The following is an 18,364-nucleotide window of genomic DNA, read 5'->3' on the forward strand; positions in this document are numbered from 1 at the left end:
AGGGGCAGGGTGGGGGGTAGTAGAGTCCGCATACGAAGGACAGGTAGCTATGTAAGTAATTAAATAAATAAAACAATTTACCTTCCGCTCACTACATCGCCAACTCAGCAATGCAGCGCGTGCTAGGTAATTTGAAAAAAAAATGTAAATACTTACCTTACTCCTGTCTGTTGTATGTCAGACTCTACTACCCTCCACCCTGACCCTCCCCCGACCCGTGCTTCGCAGCAATCCCTCAGCCAACAGCCACTGCTACTGAGATCACAGAACTAGATTCCAACCCAGGTTTCTGTCATCTGTTTTCAAGGTCTTCGGGCCGCTAAGAGCTATCAAGCCCCCTGGTATAAGGCTGAGGTACTCAACCACAAGGCTAGAAGATTCAAAATGATTTATTTTATTTCCATTTTATGAGACTCATATAGCGCCTGAATCACCCCATAGGGGTATCTCCGCTCTAAGACTACTTGTGGCCCTACCTAGGAAGAGTTAGAACAATGCAGTTTTCAGGAGTTTTCCGAAGGCCAAGAAGTGTGTACACTGGTGCATCTGTATGGGTAGTTGGTTCCAGTAGCAGGGGGCTAGATGGGAGAAGGCTTTCCCCCCGTGTGTGCCAATTTGACATGGGGAATGCGGAGGAGTCCTTAGTGGCTTGACCGCAGGGGCCTGGCCGATGTGTATCTGACCAATTTTTGGGCTAGATAGCTAGGGCCCGTATTGTGTAGTGCTTTATACACCTCACAGCAGATTTTAAACTTTTTTTCTTTTTTATTGGGAGCCAATGAAGTATGCGGAGAAGCGGGCAGACGGGGTTCTGGGAGGAGCGTTGCTCACCAGACGAGCAGCGGTATTCTGGACTATTTGCAATTTATTTAAGGATTATTCTTTGGTGAAATCAGGAGGGCATTGCAATAGGCTAGGCGACTGATGATCAGTGCCTGGGTTAGGGTTTTTGGGGTAGCTGATGGCAGCAAGGGAAAAAACCTTTCGGAGGATGCCGAGAGTGTGAAAGCATAGCGTGGTTGTGGTGTTAATGTGTTCTTCTAATGTTAGTTCCTGATCAACTCACGCTCCTAGGTTTTTCACTATCTGCTTTGGGGTAGGGGCTGGTCATAATTCCCCTGGCCACCAATTGGGGGACCATCTCACTTTTGCTTCTCCAAACAACATGATCTCAGATTTTTCAGTGTTCAGTTGGAGGAAGTTATCCCTCATCCATAGCGCGTTGCCTTTCATTCCTTCGGAAAAGTTGTCTTGAATGTGCGGATCTGATTTATCAAAGGATAGAAGAAGTTGCGTGTCATAAGCGTAGGAGATGGGGATAAAACCTAGTGTCCTTAGTAGCACTGCCAAGGGAGTAACATAGATATTGAATAATGTGGGGCTCAAACAAGAGCCCTGCGGAACCCCCTTGGTGACATTAATGGTCTGGGAACGGTATGGGCCGAGGTTAATTGTTTATGTTCTATTAACTAAGAAGTCAGTCAGCCAGTTCAAGGCTTTACCCTGAATGCCTATATCCTTAGGCATTTGAGCAGGATCTGGTGGGAGATGATATTGAAGGCAGCAGACAGGTCGAGCAGCACCAAAAGCACTGTCCGGCCACTGTCCGCTGCCATTCGGATGTTATCAGTGACTTCCACCCGTGGTGACTCAGTGCTGTGCCTTGGGCGAAAGCCAGATTTTGATTGGTCAAGCAATTCGCGGATTCAGCTAACTCAGATAGGTGTTTGTTTAGTAGTTGGAATGCAAGCTTGTGCTACACCCTAGGACTACTACTCACAAATGATGAGTTTTGAATTGTATGGCCTTTCTTCTGGATATCCGAATCAGTGCTCCATTTTGTTAAAGGGTGTGTTCCACTCTAGTAATTCTGTGGTAACCCTTTGGTTTGGATAGGAGATCAGAAGAAGACGTGCATCTGTGTTTTTATTTTCAGTGATTTCTGCAACTTTGGAAGGTGGCTTGAGGATTTTTAGCTGGGAAGATGGTCAAGTGGCAGGTGCTCTTGCCTTAGCTATCAGAGACATCTAGTATACACTGGTTCTGGTCATGCTAATGTGACCACTGTGTTTTTTTCAGATCATTTTCGAAGAACTGATTTTTTAAAATTATGGGTGTCTCAAAGCGGTTCCAGATCTCTTTTATATTCTGGGTTGCTGATGGGTTTCTGTCACTCCTTTGGCCAGATTGTCTCTTCCTGGTGGCCAAATTCACAGCCAAATTTTTTACTTCATAGACATATTGATACTGGCTTCATGTTCATTTTCAATTTTGTTTCTGGTGCGACTTGTAACTATTATAGTATCATTGTCACTAGTGAATCTACAATGGTGTTTTTTTTCACCGGAATATCCATCATCGTTTAATGCTGTAGTAAAAACATGACACAGCATTGGTTTTGATTCTGGTATCCATGATAATCAGGTTGTTTGATTGCAACACAGGCATACTTCTTGGTTAGAACCTCTTCAAGTAAGGAGCAAGACAAGGAAGGAGATGAGGAGGAAATGTCTATTTTACTTAGCAGTAATCTTCATTACTCTGATTCTTCTTACCTCATCTCAGTACTTTAAAACTCACCCAACCTCCCATGTGACGCTTTGTTTGCCATCTTAGCTTTTACACTTGATATTAACAGGAAGAGCTTGCTGAGGCACAGGGACCAGGCAAGGCACATTTTGGCAGGGTAAGTAAACTCTATTTTAAAGGGAGTATGTCTAAGAGAGCTTTCGTATGGGGTTCAGGTCATGCTGAGACAGGCCTCTCCCATCAAGTAAGTACTGGAACAAGGAAGGAAAAATCAGAGTAATAAAGATTACCTGTAAGTATCTACACATTTTTTTCTTCTCGCTCACAAAAAAGGTAAAAAACAACATCTTTTTACCTTCCAGTGATAAATTGTTCCTCGAAATCTTTTCATGATTTTTTTATAGAAGTAGCCGCTCTGTGTTTACAAGCAGTGCTGAGTGGAGTTTATGCACTAAGACATATATTTACAGAGTTGGTGTATGTGTTGTACACCACATGGCTTCATTAAAAACAGGTGCAAGCCTTTTTCTGCACCTGTGCACAAGCACAGACTGGGATCACGAGTTAGCAAAGAGACTGATAGTCAAGATAGCAAGGACTAGAATGCAATTTGGGACCCTTCTGCCCCATCTCTGGAGTACAGGCTAAACAAAGCTAAATATTTTTGTTGTAAAATTGTGTGTTAAACATGTTTAAGAGGGTGAAGAATCAGACATAGTCGGTGAATGTTTTATTTTTACTGACTAAGCGTGCCTACGCCAAGCATCCCTGCTTGCAGGCTCCAAGGCTAGCCATTCAAAATTAAAATGCCTTCAAAGCAGGGCTCAGTTGGAAACCAAAATCAGCGCTGATGTAATGTTCAAACTAGCCCCACAGATCAGGAGGCCTGGAGTGCCATGGGACAACAGGACAAGGCCATGGTTGGGTCACGGGAGCTCTTTCTGCTCTGAAAGCAGCCCCCTAGCTTGCAGCCCGCTGGGAAACACCAACGGCAATTCCAGGCCTGCTCTCCTTGCTGCAGAATAAGCTGCCTTCATGTCTTTCATACTCACCGATTTTGATTTGGAAGCTCGCACACACAGAGTGATCGAGCAGGCCAGGAAGAGTACACCCCCCAGGCAGATCAGACAAATCTGTATTATCTTCAGAGCATTCATGGGGATAGTGACGGTCGACTTGAAGAAGTCAGCCTTGTCGTCTTCAATGGTGGCCGTCTGAAAGAAAGGGCAACATGGGGTCATTTTATTGGCGAAAGAAGTATCCGTAGACAAAACCAACCCTGCCAATCTAATATAAGTAAGCGTCCCAACGTGGGCAACAGCTTTTCATTTTCAAGTTATTGAGTAACAGTCACCTTATCGATAGGTGTTTCAGTGTAAAACAAGGTCATGATACACAAATCTTACAAAATGATTCAATAAGAGTAATCTTATCAAGTAGGTTTATACTGCGCATAAAAGAATAAACGATACATGATTTTGCCTGATGTAAAATGGTTCACATCTAATTGGTTGGATTAAACGAAACATAATACACTCTCGACACACGTCATCGTAGAGCAGGAGTCCAAGGATGGTCCCTGGGAGAGTTGGTGCTCAGCATCCAAATAGCAGATGGCATAGGGAAAAAAAGGCGATAGCATAATATCTGACTCCCAAGTAAATGGCGCTGGTGAAAGTCCAGGGCTGACAGTGTGATGCGGGCCTTGGCCATCGCCTCAGTAAAGTCACAAAGATCACGAATAATCCAATGGATCTTTACAGAGGGTGAACCAGACACGCCAAAGCCGCCCTGCACGAGAGCCTCATAGAACAGTGACGTCTAGTGGTGCATTCTGCAGTGCATGTTCACAATATTTTTCTAAACCGAGGCGAAGGAGGGTATTTTTCAGGGAAATTACTTCTTAATGAATGTAAAGCAGAAAAGCTACTGGCGAGGAAGGTGTGAATCTCTTTTCACAGCCAGCAGCATGTTCTATCAAAGACACACCTTGGGTACTACAAAGTCTGAACACACCATGGTATTGTCCTCTGACTCTTTCCTCTCCAGGTAGTTATTCTTTACTGTCCCCTGGACGTTAATGTCCTGATGTACCGTTTATTAGATACAAATGAGGAAGGACGTGCGGTGATTCTGTTACTGACACATCTATATAAGTACATTCAGCCACTGTAAAAGCTGGTCGTATGGCAGCATAGTGCTTTCTAGTCGGGAATGTGAATTTTACCAGACACAGTAAAAATGCATTGGAACAGCTTCTTACTGCTAAACGTATAATGCACGCAGAATTGCACCTTAATATCGACTCTAGAATATTGTACTGACAATAAATCGAAGTGAAAATATTGAGGAACAAAAGAGCACGAAGGCAAGTTTATGTAAGAAAGTATATGTTTACTTTACTTCAGTGCTGGAGCTGGAAAAAAAAGACTCTGGGAACCCATAAATAAGGTGTAAAGGTGCGACAGAGAAAAGATAGAGGAGGGGAGTCACGAAGGTGGAGCTTCAAGAACAGAGCCTGTAAGTCAATTTATAATAAAATAAAAAAAATCTGCTTGTCACATATGCCAATAATGACATATGTGACGGCAAATCTGTTCTATATGATTTCAGGTGGCACATTCTCAGCGGGCCCTAGATTCCCTACTCTACCCCATTGTCCTCGTGATAACATGTTCAAGCAAATGTTTGTCCTTTTTACGCTTTTTTGTGTTTTTTACGCTATGCCCCAGATCACAATATTTATATCTATTATTGCGTTCCTTTGGTTTTAAATCATACATTTTAAGCTTGCAACGTTCCCAGCTTATTAGTTCGGAGCACTGCTGTTTAGCCCTCATAAGTTATAGCCACATGCTGGGAAACAAAAAACATCTTCACATAACTGTGTCCATGCTATGTTAATTGCACAATGAGCTTATGATTGGTTGTGGAACTGTTACAGTGATACTATGACTGTAAGAAGCTTGCCTGGTATATGATGTCCACTAATGTAAGTGGGAACCTTCCACCAGTCCAGACAACCCTTATGGTGATTTAAGAGGTCTCAGACAACCTTAGAAAGTTATCCAAGTGGTAGCTGTGGAGAGCAGCATTCCGGCTTAGTCTTGAAGGAGTGTAAAGCAGATTGTTTTACCAGAATGCAATCTTATAGTATAGATGAAATGAAAAAGAACCACACAAAGGAGCCGATTACGATTGCGAAAGACCCGCCATGCGGTGTCGGTCCTTCTGCATTCGGACAGTGAGATTCCCCAGCCACATTACGATGGCGGAGGGAATCGAGCTCGGACCGTGCCGGACGTAAAGACCATCCACCATGGGACCACCAAAAGCAATCTTACAGATTGCCTGGCGGATGGTTCAGATAGCCTAAAATGGTGGCGGTGCCTAGCAGGCACCGTCCACCAAATTAGGATGCTGGCTACAGCCAGCTTTTCCATGGCATGGAAAAGCTGGTGGGGATTTTTTACAAGGGCCTGTTTTGGACCCCACATGTGTTGGGGGGAGGTGAGGGTGCATTGGGGGGTACCCATGGTACCCCCCTACATTTCACAGCACTACGGGGCAGGCACCGTGTGGTGCCTGCCACATATTGCAGTAAAATGCACAACATGGTATTTTAACAACGTGGTGGGTGCTGGTGTCAGCAGCATCCGTCGCAATGTTAAAAAGCAAGATCCGACCGCCATGGTGGAGGTCACATCCTGATTGGGTGTGCGGGACCGCCGCATGCATGGACGGATGGTCCTGGTTTCCACCAGGATGGCAGACGGACTCCAGTCCATCCGCCATCCTAATGACCCCCAAAGTATTTATAAAAATATGTATTTATTATACAACACTATCTAGTACATTACAGGGGATAGACACAAAGCACACAATACAATACAATATTTTAATCTCATTTTTGTGATTTTACTCGTTTTTACACCTGTGCTTGCTAATTGTATTTTCTAGCCTGCAGCAGTGTGTAGAGACCCCCCAGCGCTCAGCAGCGCTTAAAAACTCTTCTTTCCCCCCTCCCTGCAGCTCCGGTCCCACCCTCGGCTGAGTGTTGATGCCGAGGGCTGGGCGCCGGTTTTGGCGGCCATCTTGGGTCGGGCTGGGTTGGGGAGGCCATAGACAAGGACTATAAAAACAGGCACTTACGGCTCCGCGCAGCGGACGCGACCAGCGGACGCGCCGGACCTGCGCCGGAGTCGTGCCAGAGTCCTGCCCGTCTGCGCCCGTCCGTGCCCAGGCGGGCCTAGGGCCTGACACCATGCCCCATACAGTGACGCCTGTCACCTCCAGGTTACAATACGGAAGAGACGCCCTTATCGCCTTGCGTCCGCCCCACCCTACTAGTTGTAGCTTTGCACAGATGGGGATTATCCCATTTTTACCGTGCAGAGCGTGTTCCTCCGGCCACAATTCAGTGGCTGTGAAATCCGTTCTCTCCATGGCTTTACTAAACTGCCGGTCCTTGCCGAGCCATGCCATTGAAATCAATTCACTTATCCTAGACCACGAGCTCGATGTGTTATTTCTCACGGAGACCTGGCTCTCCCCCAGCTCTGGCCCTGACATGGTCAGAGCACTCCCCCTAGGCTTTCATATACTCCACCTTGATAGACCTAAAGGGAGGGGAGGAGGAACTGCAGTTCTCTATAGAGACACGCGCGCCTGTAAGATCCAGAATGGAGGGGTGGCTGATTGTGAGAGCTTACAGTTCTCCCTTCGGTTGTCACCTACAGTGTCTCTGGTGGGCTTGTTGATCTATCGCCCTCCCGGACCTCTGGGTAGTTTCCCTAACTCTCTCTTGGAAATTACTGCACTTCTTGCCTCTTCAACTGCCAACTTTGTTGTTCTCGGCGATTTTAATATCCATCTTGAGGACCCAGCCAATGCCACAGGAGTCGATCTGCTTGACGATCTCAGATCTTTTGGACTCAATTTGGCCAACTCGGGCGCGACCCATGAGAAGGGCCACCTGCTTGATCCCTTATTTTCTAACCTGGACCATCTTACTCCGGCTCTTGCCCTTCCTTGGACAGACCATTATTTGGTGTCCGCGTTATGGCAATTCGACAGCCGAGCTGCGGTGGTCCCACGGGTTCACACCCTGGAGAGAGCCTGGTCGAGGCTCCCAGTTGACACCTGGGTGGCACACTTGGAGGCCACGCAGCCCTCTCAGGGAGCCAACCCGATAGTCGCTGACGCGAACTTCCACACCTGGCTCGTGGATTCTCTAGACACTCTCCTACCCAAAAAGAAACAACTTACGAGGGGGAAGAGAGTGGGCTCGGCACCTTGGTATTCATCAGAATTAAGAACTCTGAGGAAAGGATGTAAGAGGCTAGAGCGGTCCTGGAGGAGAGACTGGAGTGAGGCGAATCGTAAAGAATATCGTGCGGCCCTGAGCAGGTACAAATCCGCTATTCGGGTGGCAAAATCAGGATTCTTTGAAGAGCGCATTGGCTCTGCGGCCAACTCTTCCAAAGAGTCATTTAGGGTCATTAAGGAGCTACTCCATGCCCCCGACCTCAGGTTTTCCACGAGGACCCTCGCAAAAAATGCACAGAACTGGCCTCGTATTTTAAAAGTAAAATCGACAACATACTGGCTTCCCTTCCCCGGCTAGGTGAGATCTCCTCTTTGGAGGACAATCCCAGCTCCCATCCTGAGTCACCATTGGCGGAGTTGGCTTCCCTCGGTCCAGTTACTAAGGAGGAAGTCTTGTCGGTGCTGAGATCTATGAAGAGCGGCTCCCCGAAAGACCCAGCACCTATTAAATATCTTAAACAGGTGTCATCTACTATTGTTGGCCCTGCTACGGACTTGATAAACCTGTCTCTCGCCCATGGGGTGGTCCCCCCCAGTTGGAAAGGGGCGGTGGTTAAGGCTCTTTTGAAAAAGCCTAACCTCGATCCCGCCGATCTCGCCAACTTTCGGCCTATCTCTTTGCTGCCGGGTATCAGTAAGGTGGCTGAGAAGCTGGTGAATAGCCGCCTCTCCAACTTCTTGGAAGCCAATTCCCTCCTGGGCGACTCCCAAACGGGTTTTCGCCCCGGTCAGGGGACCGACACCGCCCTGCTGGCGGTCGTGGAGAATGCGAGGAGCATGCTGGATTCGGGGGGATCAGTGGCAGTGATCCTCCTGGACCTCAGCGCTGCTTTTGACACCGTGGACCATCAGGTGCTTCTCCAACGGCTGTCAGGGGTGGGGGTCACGGGTTTTGCCCTCAAATGGTTCGCCTCCTTTCTGGAAGGTCGTACATTTGAGGTGTGGGAAGGCCAGGAAAAATCATCTTCTACCCCTCTCCAGTGTGGTGTGCCACAGGGCTCTTCATTGAGCCCTACCCTATTCAAGGTTTACATGGCCCCCCTGGAGAATGTGGTACGGCCGCTGGGTATCAAAATCATCAGTTACGCTGATGATACTCAGCTGGTGGTAGGCCTCTCCCAGTCGGCGTACCATCCCGACCGGCTGCACACGTGTCTTGGAAAGATCTACACGTGGATGTGCAGCTCAGCCCTAAAGTTAAATGGCTCCAAAACGGAACTGATGCTGCTCTCCATCTTTGCCCCCCAGCAGCTGGCCAGACTATTTGGGACCGATGCCCCCCCCAAGCAGGAGATCAAGAGCTTGGGGGTATGGCTGGAGCAGGACCTATCATTTAAAACCCATGCCAAAAAGACTGCTGGCGTGTGCTTTGGCCTGCTCCGTTCAGCTCAGAAGATTCTGCCCTTCTCCCAGTGGCCACTCGAAGGCTTCTCATCCAGGGACTTATCATCTCGCGGCTGGATTTCAGCAATGCGCTTTTCCTGGGCGCACCCGAATCTACCCTGAACAGACTGCAGCAAGTGCAGAACGCGGCTGCCAGGCTTTTGACGGGTCTCCCTAGGTGGCAATCTGCCCGCCCGGCGTTGAGGGCACTGCACTGGCTCCCTGTGAAAGACCGGGTGAAATTCAAGTCACTCTGCATCGCCCACAAAGTCCTGCACGGGGTGGGTCCACCTATTCTTGAGGAGATGGTCCAGCCCTATAAGGCCTCTCGTTCCCTCCGCTCTGACCACCAACATCTCCTTCAGGTTGGCAGGGTGAAAAAGGCAAGAACTGGGGGCAGAAGGTTTTCAATAAATGTGGCCTCCTTGTGGAACTCACTGCCCCTACAACTGCGCTCCGAAGCCAGTCTCTTCAGGTTTCGTAAACTTTTAAAAACTTTTTTGTTCTCTGTTTAATCCTTGCATTCTTGTAGCTGTGTTATGTTCTGATAAGCGCGGGGATGCCTATTGGTAACCAGGCGCTATACAAAACTCGGAATAATAATAATAATACTAAAGCAAATAAATCACAGTAAATAGTATTAATACACAGTGGACCCCGGGGGGGACCAAACCATATACTGAGAAAGTGGGAAAGTGGTATATGAACCGCAACTCAAGTCAGGACAATGTCAAGAGGATGTAGAATTGCTGGGGACCCACAGAACCATCACACAACAGAACAGAACAGGTCTGGAAATGGTGTATTGCTATACCAGACTGTGATGCAGTGGGCTGAGTGCATGAAAAGTATTGCTGAAAAAAAGGAATGCGATTCAAAACACAGTATTGTTGAGAAACACACGCTAGAATGATTCCCATCAGACCACCTATTATGGTGGAGTTTGCGTCATGTGGGAATTACTGATCATACAAGAACGCAACCGACCTTGTAGTGCCGGTGCGGAAAAGGACGTCAGTAATCTAGCTCTGGTGTTGATCCTAGGCTAGTGTAAATAAAGTGCAGTGCTCAAATGATAGTGAAAGTTAAAATTGACTACATAGACTCTCGAGACATTGAGGCAGAAATCTGTGTGTCAAAGTTAAAACCACGCTGGGTAGTCAGACTACCCTGTCGCGCTGTGCAGAACGGTCAACATGTTTCAGCCATAGGGGTATTACCCCGGCTTTCTTCAGGACCTTTAGACTTGAAATAGCTACTGCAAATACACGTAGTAAATTAAGTGAAAAAATAATGTATGTGAAAAAATAATCAATTCATGTACTGGACAAAGTTACATATCTACCAGGAACCTTGAACACTTGGTTATGTCCACTGGAGGGAGAGAAACAAATCTTCCAGCTTTGTGTGGGTGAAGACCTCACCTCACCCGGCGACCGCTCGGGAGTATGAGGCCCCGCTCTGTCCGTCGGTGCCTCTGATGTAGAGCGGTTCTACATCAGAGGCACCGACGGACAGAGCGTATAAAAATATTAAAATATTATATATTTTTTAAACCTACATTTTACACTACACTTAGGGCAACTGTAGGAAAAGTGTTGGAAAGCGAAGGGGAAAACATTTCTATTCACACTCCAGTGAGTTCAACAGTAGGGAATGTGTTGGAAAGTGGAGGGGAATAATTTACTGTTCCCACTCCAGCGAGTGCAACAATAGGGAAAGTGTTGGATAGCGGAGGGGAATAATTTACTATTCCCACTCCAATGAGTGCAACAGTAGGGAAAGTGTTGAATAGCGGAGGGAAAAAAATGACTATTCCCACTCCAGCGAGTGCAACAGTAGGGAAAGTAATGGATAGCATAGGGGTAAAAATTACTATTCCCACTCCAGCAAGTGCAACAGTAGGGAAAGTGTTGAATAGCGAAGGGATAAAAAATGACTATTCCCACTCCAGCAAGTGCAACAGTAGGGAAAGTAATGGATAGCGTAGGGTTAAAAATTACTATTCCCACTCCAGCGAGTGCAACAGTAGGGAAAGTGTTGAATAGCGGAGGGATAAAAAATTACTATTCGCACTCCAGCGAGTGGAACAGTAGGGAAAGTGTTAGACAGCACAGGAGTAACAATTACTATCCCCACTCCAGCAAGTGCAACAGTAGGGAAAGTGTTGGATAGCAGAGGGGTAATAATTACTATTCCCATCCCAATGAGTGCAACTTTAGGGAAAGTATTGGATAGCGGAGGATATTAATTGACTTTTCCCATTCCAATGAATGCAAAAGTAGTGTTGGATAGCGGCAGGGATAAAATGACTATTCCCACTCCAGGGAGTGCAACAGTAGGGAAACCGTTGGATAGTGGAGGGGTAAAAATTACTATTCCCACTCCAGCCGCGGCCGGCAGTGGGAGTACCTGCAGGGCAGTGACGTGGAGAGGAGGAGGGACAGGTGGGGGGTAGTAATGTATGGATTACTGAGTTTTACAGGTAAGTAAACATTTAAATAAATAAAACGAACTTCGTTGTGCGCACTGCATCGCATTTGGGGATGCAGTGCACTCAATTAAATTTGTTTTATTTATTTACTCCCACTGCTGGCCGAGACTGTCCCACTCCAGTGAGTACAACAGTAGTGAAAGTGGTGGCTCGTGTTGGGTATAAATTACTATTCCCACTGCAGAAAATTCAAATTTAAAAACAAACAAAATATCAACTACCATTTAAAATATAACAAACCCAAGAACAAAGCATATATAAAAATATAAAAATTTATGAAAACATAGAAACAGATTATAATGTATAAAAAATATACAATTTACATAAAAATATGAATTTTGTAATTTAACAAAAAATTTACAAATACATATTTTGTAATACAAATTAATTTTAATAAAAAAACAATTATTACATAAATGTAATAATTTTTTACTCCCCTATAACATCACAGTTTACACATCTAAATTGAATTAAAAAAGTGTACCTCCATAATTAACACAATTAATTATCAAATAAACAAATGTTAATAATTAGGAAACACATTTAAAAAGAAAACAATTAATTTACTTACCAACCATTACAGCTGTAGAACCTAAATCCCCACTAAAATAAAAAATAAACAATTACCAAAAATATTTATCAAGTAATAAATGAATACTAATGATCAAATAATGATTAATTCATTTGAACTAAATTACTGTCCAATCTGTACCCCAAAAATATTGTGGGACAGAAATATTGCCGCAAAAATATTGTGGAGAAGAACTATCGAGAACAAAAATATTGTTGACAAGAATATCGACTGAAAGTAAGTAATATCGATTACATAAATAACTTTGTAATAAATATAATTTACAAAAAAAACAGTTTACAAAAATATTGATTTATTAATAATTTTATGTATTTTAGTGTTTTAATAAGAATTGTTTTTTATTTTATTATATGTTTTAGAGTTTTACTAGTATTTAATTTATTTTAAGTTTAATTCTGCATTTTTAGTTCTGTAGTGGGTTGTGGGTGTATGGGAGATTAGGGTGGGAAGTAATTTATTTTATAAAATGTATCAAATAATTAATGTATTAATTGATAAATTATTAATAGTTTAATATTTAGTTGTTAATTAATTTCAATTAGTCAATGAATAAATAATTTGGTTAATTGCTTAATTAATTTTAGGTGTGTGTTGTGGTGTTTATATGTGTAGATTTTGTGAAGGGTGGTAAGGTATTATTTTTTTTATTGAATAATTATTAAATACTTTTAAGGTAATTAACATCAATTAACTAATTATTATTAATTGTAATTCTGTAAATTAATTTTATGTGTGTGATTTGGTGTTAATATGTGTTGCACTCACTGGAGTGGGAATAGTAAATCTTACGCCTATGCTATCCAGCGCTTTCCCTACTGTTGCACTCACTGAAGTGGTAATAGTAATTTTTACCCCTACACTATACTGCGCTTTCCCTACTGTTGCACTCACTGGAGTGGGAATAGTAATTTTGACTCCTCCGCTATCCAGCGCTTTCCCTAGTGTTGCACTCACTGGCAGGGGAATAGTACATTTTACCACTCTGCTATCCAGCGCTTTCCCTACTGTTGCACTCATTGGAGTGGAAATAGTCATTTTTACCCCTACGCTATCCAGCGCTTTTTCTACTGTGGCACTCACTGGAGTGGGAATAGTAATTTTTACTCCTTCGCTATCCAACGTTTTAACTACTAATGTTTTTATTTGTTATCAAATGTATGTATTATTTCTTTAAATTGTTTAATGTGTTAATTAAATCTAAAATATTTTTTTTCTATTATTTATATGGGTTTATTTTATTTTTATATAATTAAAAAAGTTTAGGGGCCGATTCCGATTCGGGAAAACCCACTCCGAATAGCCATACGGAAGTTTTTCCCATACGAATCGTACCCTGCAAATTCCCCGTACATACGATGAAGTACAATTCGTACCAGGAGCAGGACTCTGTACGAATCGTACAAAGACCGTATGACTCTAATCTCTGCATGATTCTCCCTCGGAACCCGCTGCACGCGACATCCGTACGGTTCGAAGCAGGTTTTCCCGACCCAGCAAGTACGAGTCGTGTCGGGTACGCACCATACAACGCTTTTTTTTACGGGAGCCCAAAACGTCCGGAGAAGCAAAGTTTGCCTAGAAACAGGTACGGAACAGCCCACCCTGGGTACGGCGCATACACCCCATGTCTGCAGGGGTACGGCGTACACCCCATGATCGCAGGGGTACGCACCGTACCCCTGCGATCATGGGGTGTACACACCGTACGTGTGTATGTGATTGTGTGGTTGTCCATATGAATTGCCCATACCTGACGTGGACCGTACGAATCGCGTCCTCATACCCCGGTCCGGATTGTACTCGTCGGGTCGTACAGCATGTTTATGAATCGTACGGTTCATTGTGAGGGTCCGTGTCGTACCATTTCACCCTTGCAATTCATTTGGTTCACGACGATTCGAACGGATTGACGAGATACGGATCGTACTACGCAATTCAAACGGACGTGTACGATTCGTACGGAGAGGGCTCCGGATACGATTCGGACGGACACTTTTTTTCACGAATCGGAATCACCCCCTAAATAACAATAATAGTTAATAAAATGTATTTAAGTAAATATATGTAAACTTTCTTTGTGTTTATATTTAATACATTAAGTTTATTTATTATGATTAGTTTAAATATATATTACATTTAATTTATTTTGTTAACAATTTTAATATTTTTCTATTATTTTATTTTCATTTATGTTATTTTTTAAAGTTAATATTTTTTACAACTATATTTTTTAGATTGATATTTTCGAGTCTATAGTATTGTACTTACCTGTTTAAGTATAGGAATTCGATATTTTTGTAATCGATATTTTTACATCGATATTTTTTTCAACTTTATTTTTGCAATCGATATTTTAACATGGAATCTCATAAACTGCGTGGAAACTCCTTACCTCCATGTGCACGGCGGGTTTTCCCGCTGTGCACTGACTTTTTTAAAAACCCGCGGTTCATGACGAGCTCAGCTCGTCATGAGCGTACGAGAGCCGTAACTCATGACGAGCTGAGCTCGTCATGAGCGTCGAAGGGGTTAAAGGGATGGAGCCAGGACTGCTAATAGCAACTGATAGGGAAGCTCTATTTTCTGATCACAGGATCCCTAATGAGTTTCGTGGAATTACGTTTTGATTATGTCATGAATGCAATTTTCTATTATTTTAAATAAGTGACTTTTTTAGTATCACATATAGCAACAAAGGAATCAAAAGATGAACCGTTCGCAAGATGATAGATATGCAACTGCTGGTTGTTATTATTTATATCCATGCACAAATTAACTCAAATTACTATAGTTAGAAAAAATTGATAAAAGTGCTCCGAATTAGAAAAGTGGAGAACCTTAATGTTTCTCAAGAAACCTGAATTCTCTACCTCATGCTAGAGCCCATGCCTTTGTTGTAACCAGCCTTTAAAGTCTTTGTCAGATTAATTTTGTTATCCTTAACTGTTACAACATAATCCGTGTTTTAGCGCTATAAGATTGCATTGTGTACCATGCGATATATATGTATCTTTTCATTGTGATCTAATACCGTTTATTTAATTGTATGTACATTTTAAAACACATTTTATGACTATCAGCCGAATAAAAGTATTTGATTGACTGACTTAATTGGTCACAGAGAGGCTGCATTTTTAAATATCCGTTAGGGTTAAGACACCTGCTGCAGAGATCCTTGTGTGCCCAGCAGCTTTGAGAGGTCAGATAACTCTAGTGATTAACACAGTTCTATGAGAGTTCTGTGTTTTGTTCAGTTGTAGTTTTCACTAATAAAGTAGCATAAAGGCCTAATGTGACTGCTGCAAAGCACAACGTGTGAAGGTTCGTTTTTTATTTAGATAGCTAAGTGGGCTTATTTTGTTACTTCCAGTTCATAAGTTGGAAGCCTTCTAATATAACACAGTGATCTGTCTGCCATCATCAAGGAGCTGCATGCAAACTGCAAGTCATGGCTTTATATCCTTATTGTTTTTTTCTCAATCTGTTGCTATTCTAAGGGGTCGATTACGATGCATCGCAGCTGCAAAGGGACCGTCCGCCATAGGTGCGGCGGTCCCGCTATACGGATTAGGATGCACCCACCACACTGGCGGGTGCATCCGGTATTTTTACATTGCGGCGGGCGGCAGCACTCGCCACAATGTAAAAATACTTGTTTTGCATTTGTATGTACAATGTGATAGGCACTGTGCAATGATGCCACCTTCACATGCAAATGCAGGGGGTTACCATAGGTACCCCCCATGTGCAGCACCCCAATGGGGGGGCGGCAGTGGGCCCCCGAAGGCCTTCTCCGCCTGTCCTTTTGCGGCAGGATCTTCGCCAAAATAGACAGGCATTGTAATGCCCACGGTGGTGCCTGCACGGCACCGCTGCCATTGCCCCATTGTACCCTGTCCCGCAAGGCAGGCGGAAAAAGACCGCCTTGGGGGACCACAGCAGACGGTCTTTCCGTTCGACGTGGTACCATTCCCATTACCACCACCATTCTAATTTGTCGTGGGAATATTTAAGGCTGATGGTGGGTGGATCGCCACCACCGGACCGGCGGTCCTCACCGCCGGCCCGGCGGTGGCGGACCGCCCACCATCGTAATCGGCCCCTAAGATTGCAAAGAAAGGTTCCTTTTGGAAGTAATAAAGTCTTATTAGAAAAGATAACCACAATCACTGTCTTAAGTTTTATATCCTGACTTTGTGTTTCCCCTGACCATTCACTCTTAACATTTATAAGTATGTGATTTCTATAACCCATAAATCATAACCCTTATTGTCTTATGTAACATTTCCTGGTCAGTGATTTAAACATCTGTATGATATATTGTGCCTCTTAGTGTGATGTAAAGGGCTCCTACACCCTACACTATGATGAGTAGCGCTATAAAATAATTAAATAAATAATAGTAGATTCCATTTACATCAATATTTGTGTAACAGATTAATCTTGCATTCTTACAGTACAAGCACATCTCTTACATAGTGAGTTGAATAGAGTTAAAAACCTGCCTCCAAATCATTTTTCTCTTAAGTACTTGTGAAGTGATAACATGCTGTGCGACTTGGTTTCATTTCATCGCTTTCGGTCTGGGTAATAGGCTTCAGATAATTCCCATCCAGTGCCATCCTCAAACAAAAGAGGTCTGCTAACCCTTTAAATTAGGCCTTTGTTTTGTGTCCAGCTGGAACTGTAAATAAGAAAGTCCCCTGGCTGCCTGCACGTTGCTGCTCCAAATGGAATTCAGACAGTGAACAGGCAAAGTTAAAATGTATCCTGCTGTTGGAAAATGACACCAGGACAAATGCAGCATGCTTCCCTAGCTGCCGGAGCGGGGATTCAGTGTGATTACCTACTTTCCAGCACTGCTTAACTTAACTCCACATATTCAATGTGCGTACAAGTAGTGTTAACATTGTAAATCCATACTTAGTAAATCTATAGTTACCGATAAGCACTAACCTGCTGTTTTGGTCCATAGTATAGATGCCACAATATTTTGGTAGCACAGCGTTTTTGCAGTCAATATTTCCACATACAGGCAATGCATGCATACAGTAATATGAACTGAAGGCGTTTTTTTCACACATATTGTATGTCAGAACACGCAGATATTGCTATTGTTAATTTTAAATGATTTTGGGACATATTTACAACTGTTTAAAACAAATATGCTCAACACAAAATGAAATTAACATCTCATGGTTTCACCAAAAGATTAAGAAAATTGGGCCTCATTTAAACTATCCATGCAGCTGACATATATGTTGTAGCATCCTGCCAGGTACCCACCAATAACCACGCCACACACGGAGAATAGTTTTACACATCTTTATTCCACTGCACGTAAGTCAGAACTTAGCATTCTAAGCCTGCCTTCAACTCATCCCTTCAACGCTTATGTCACAGTCCTACGTTGTACAGTGAGAACCAAAAGAGTTCCAGCAGCAGTGTTGAAACTCAGCAAACAGATGCTTCAAACTGTTCATTGAAGTGCATGAATGGTGTTTACACCACAGTTTTCTTATGTTTCATGGTGACTAAAATCGAACCTTGACTTTTTAATGCCATTGACGGAGCTCAGCTGTATACTTTAGTCTTTAACTTCATAAGTTGTGCTAACTGAGATAATTTTTGATGCTTTTCAGGGATGATGTTTATCGACACACCGCTGTCAATTATGAATGGTATTAAACACCCATTTATCTTTAGAGTTATCTGCGGACAATGGTTTTGGTGCTTTTTCATGTGGATTTTTCTTCACTTTTAATTTTTCCTCTCATTCATCCAGTCTCACATGTGCATACCTTTCTGAAGTAAACATCGACATAGTCACTTTCACTGGAAACTGTGACTGAGGAACTCCTTGTTGATGATTTAGATGATCGCCATCAGTTGGTGCTGTTTTGCCTCGATAGATGTGACCGCTTGGCCGTATGGGAGTGCGTGAAGTGTCACTGAGGTAGTGTTCATTTGGCCATTTTGTCTTCACTTTGTAACGCACTTACTTTTCTCTTCACCTGGCAAGTCATCACAAAAAGACT

General features: G+C 43.5%; 1 protein-coding gene across 1 annotated transcript in view; it reads right to left on the reverse strand.

Moving 5' to 3' along the window:
- The window catches only part of CD36 (CD36 molecule (CD36 blood group)), a 553,162-nt gene that overhangs the window by 10,647 nt on the left and 524,151 nt on the right, over positions 1-18,364 (reverse strand). Inside the window, exon 12 of the mRNA XM_086919832.1 lies at positions 3,582-3,743. Coding sequence (XP_086775958.1) covers positions 3,582-3,743 — 162 coding nt within the window. The remainder of the gene's footprint in view (positions 1-3,581; positions 3,744-18,364) is intronic.

The sequence above is a fragment of the Lissotriton vulgaris genome, chromosome 1_1 (genome assembly GCF_964263255.1).
Source record: "Lissotriton vulgaris chromosome 1_1, aLisVul1.2, whole genome shotgun sequence".
Classification (NCBI taxonomy): Eukaryota; Metazoa; Chordata; class Amphibia; order Caudata; family Salamandridae; genus Lissotriton; species Lissotriton vulgaris.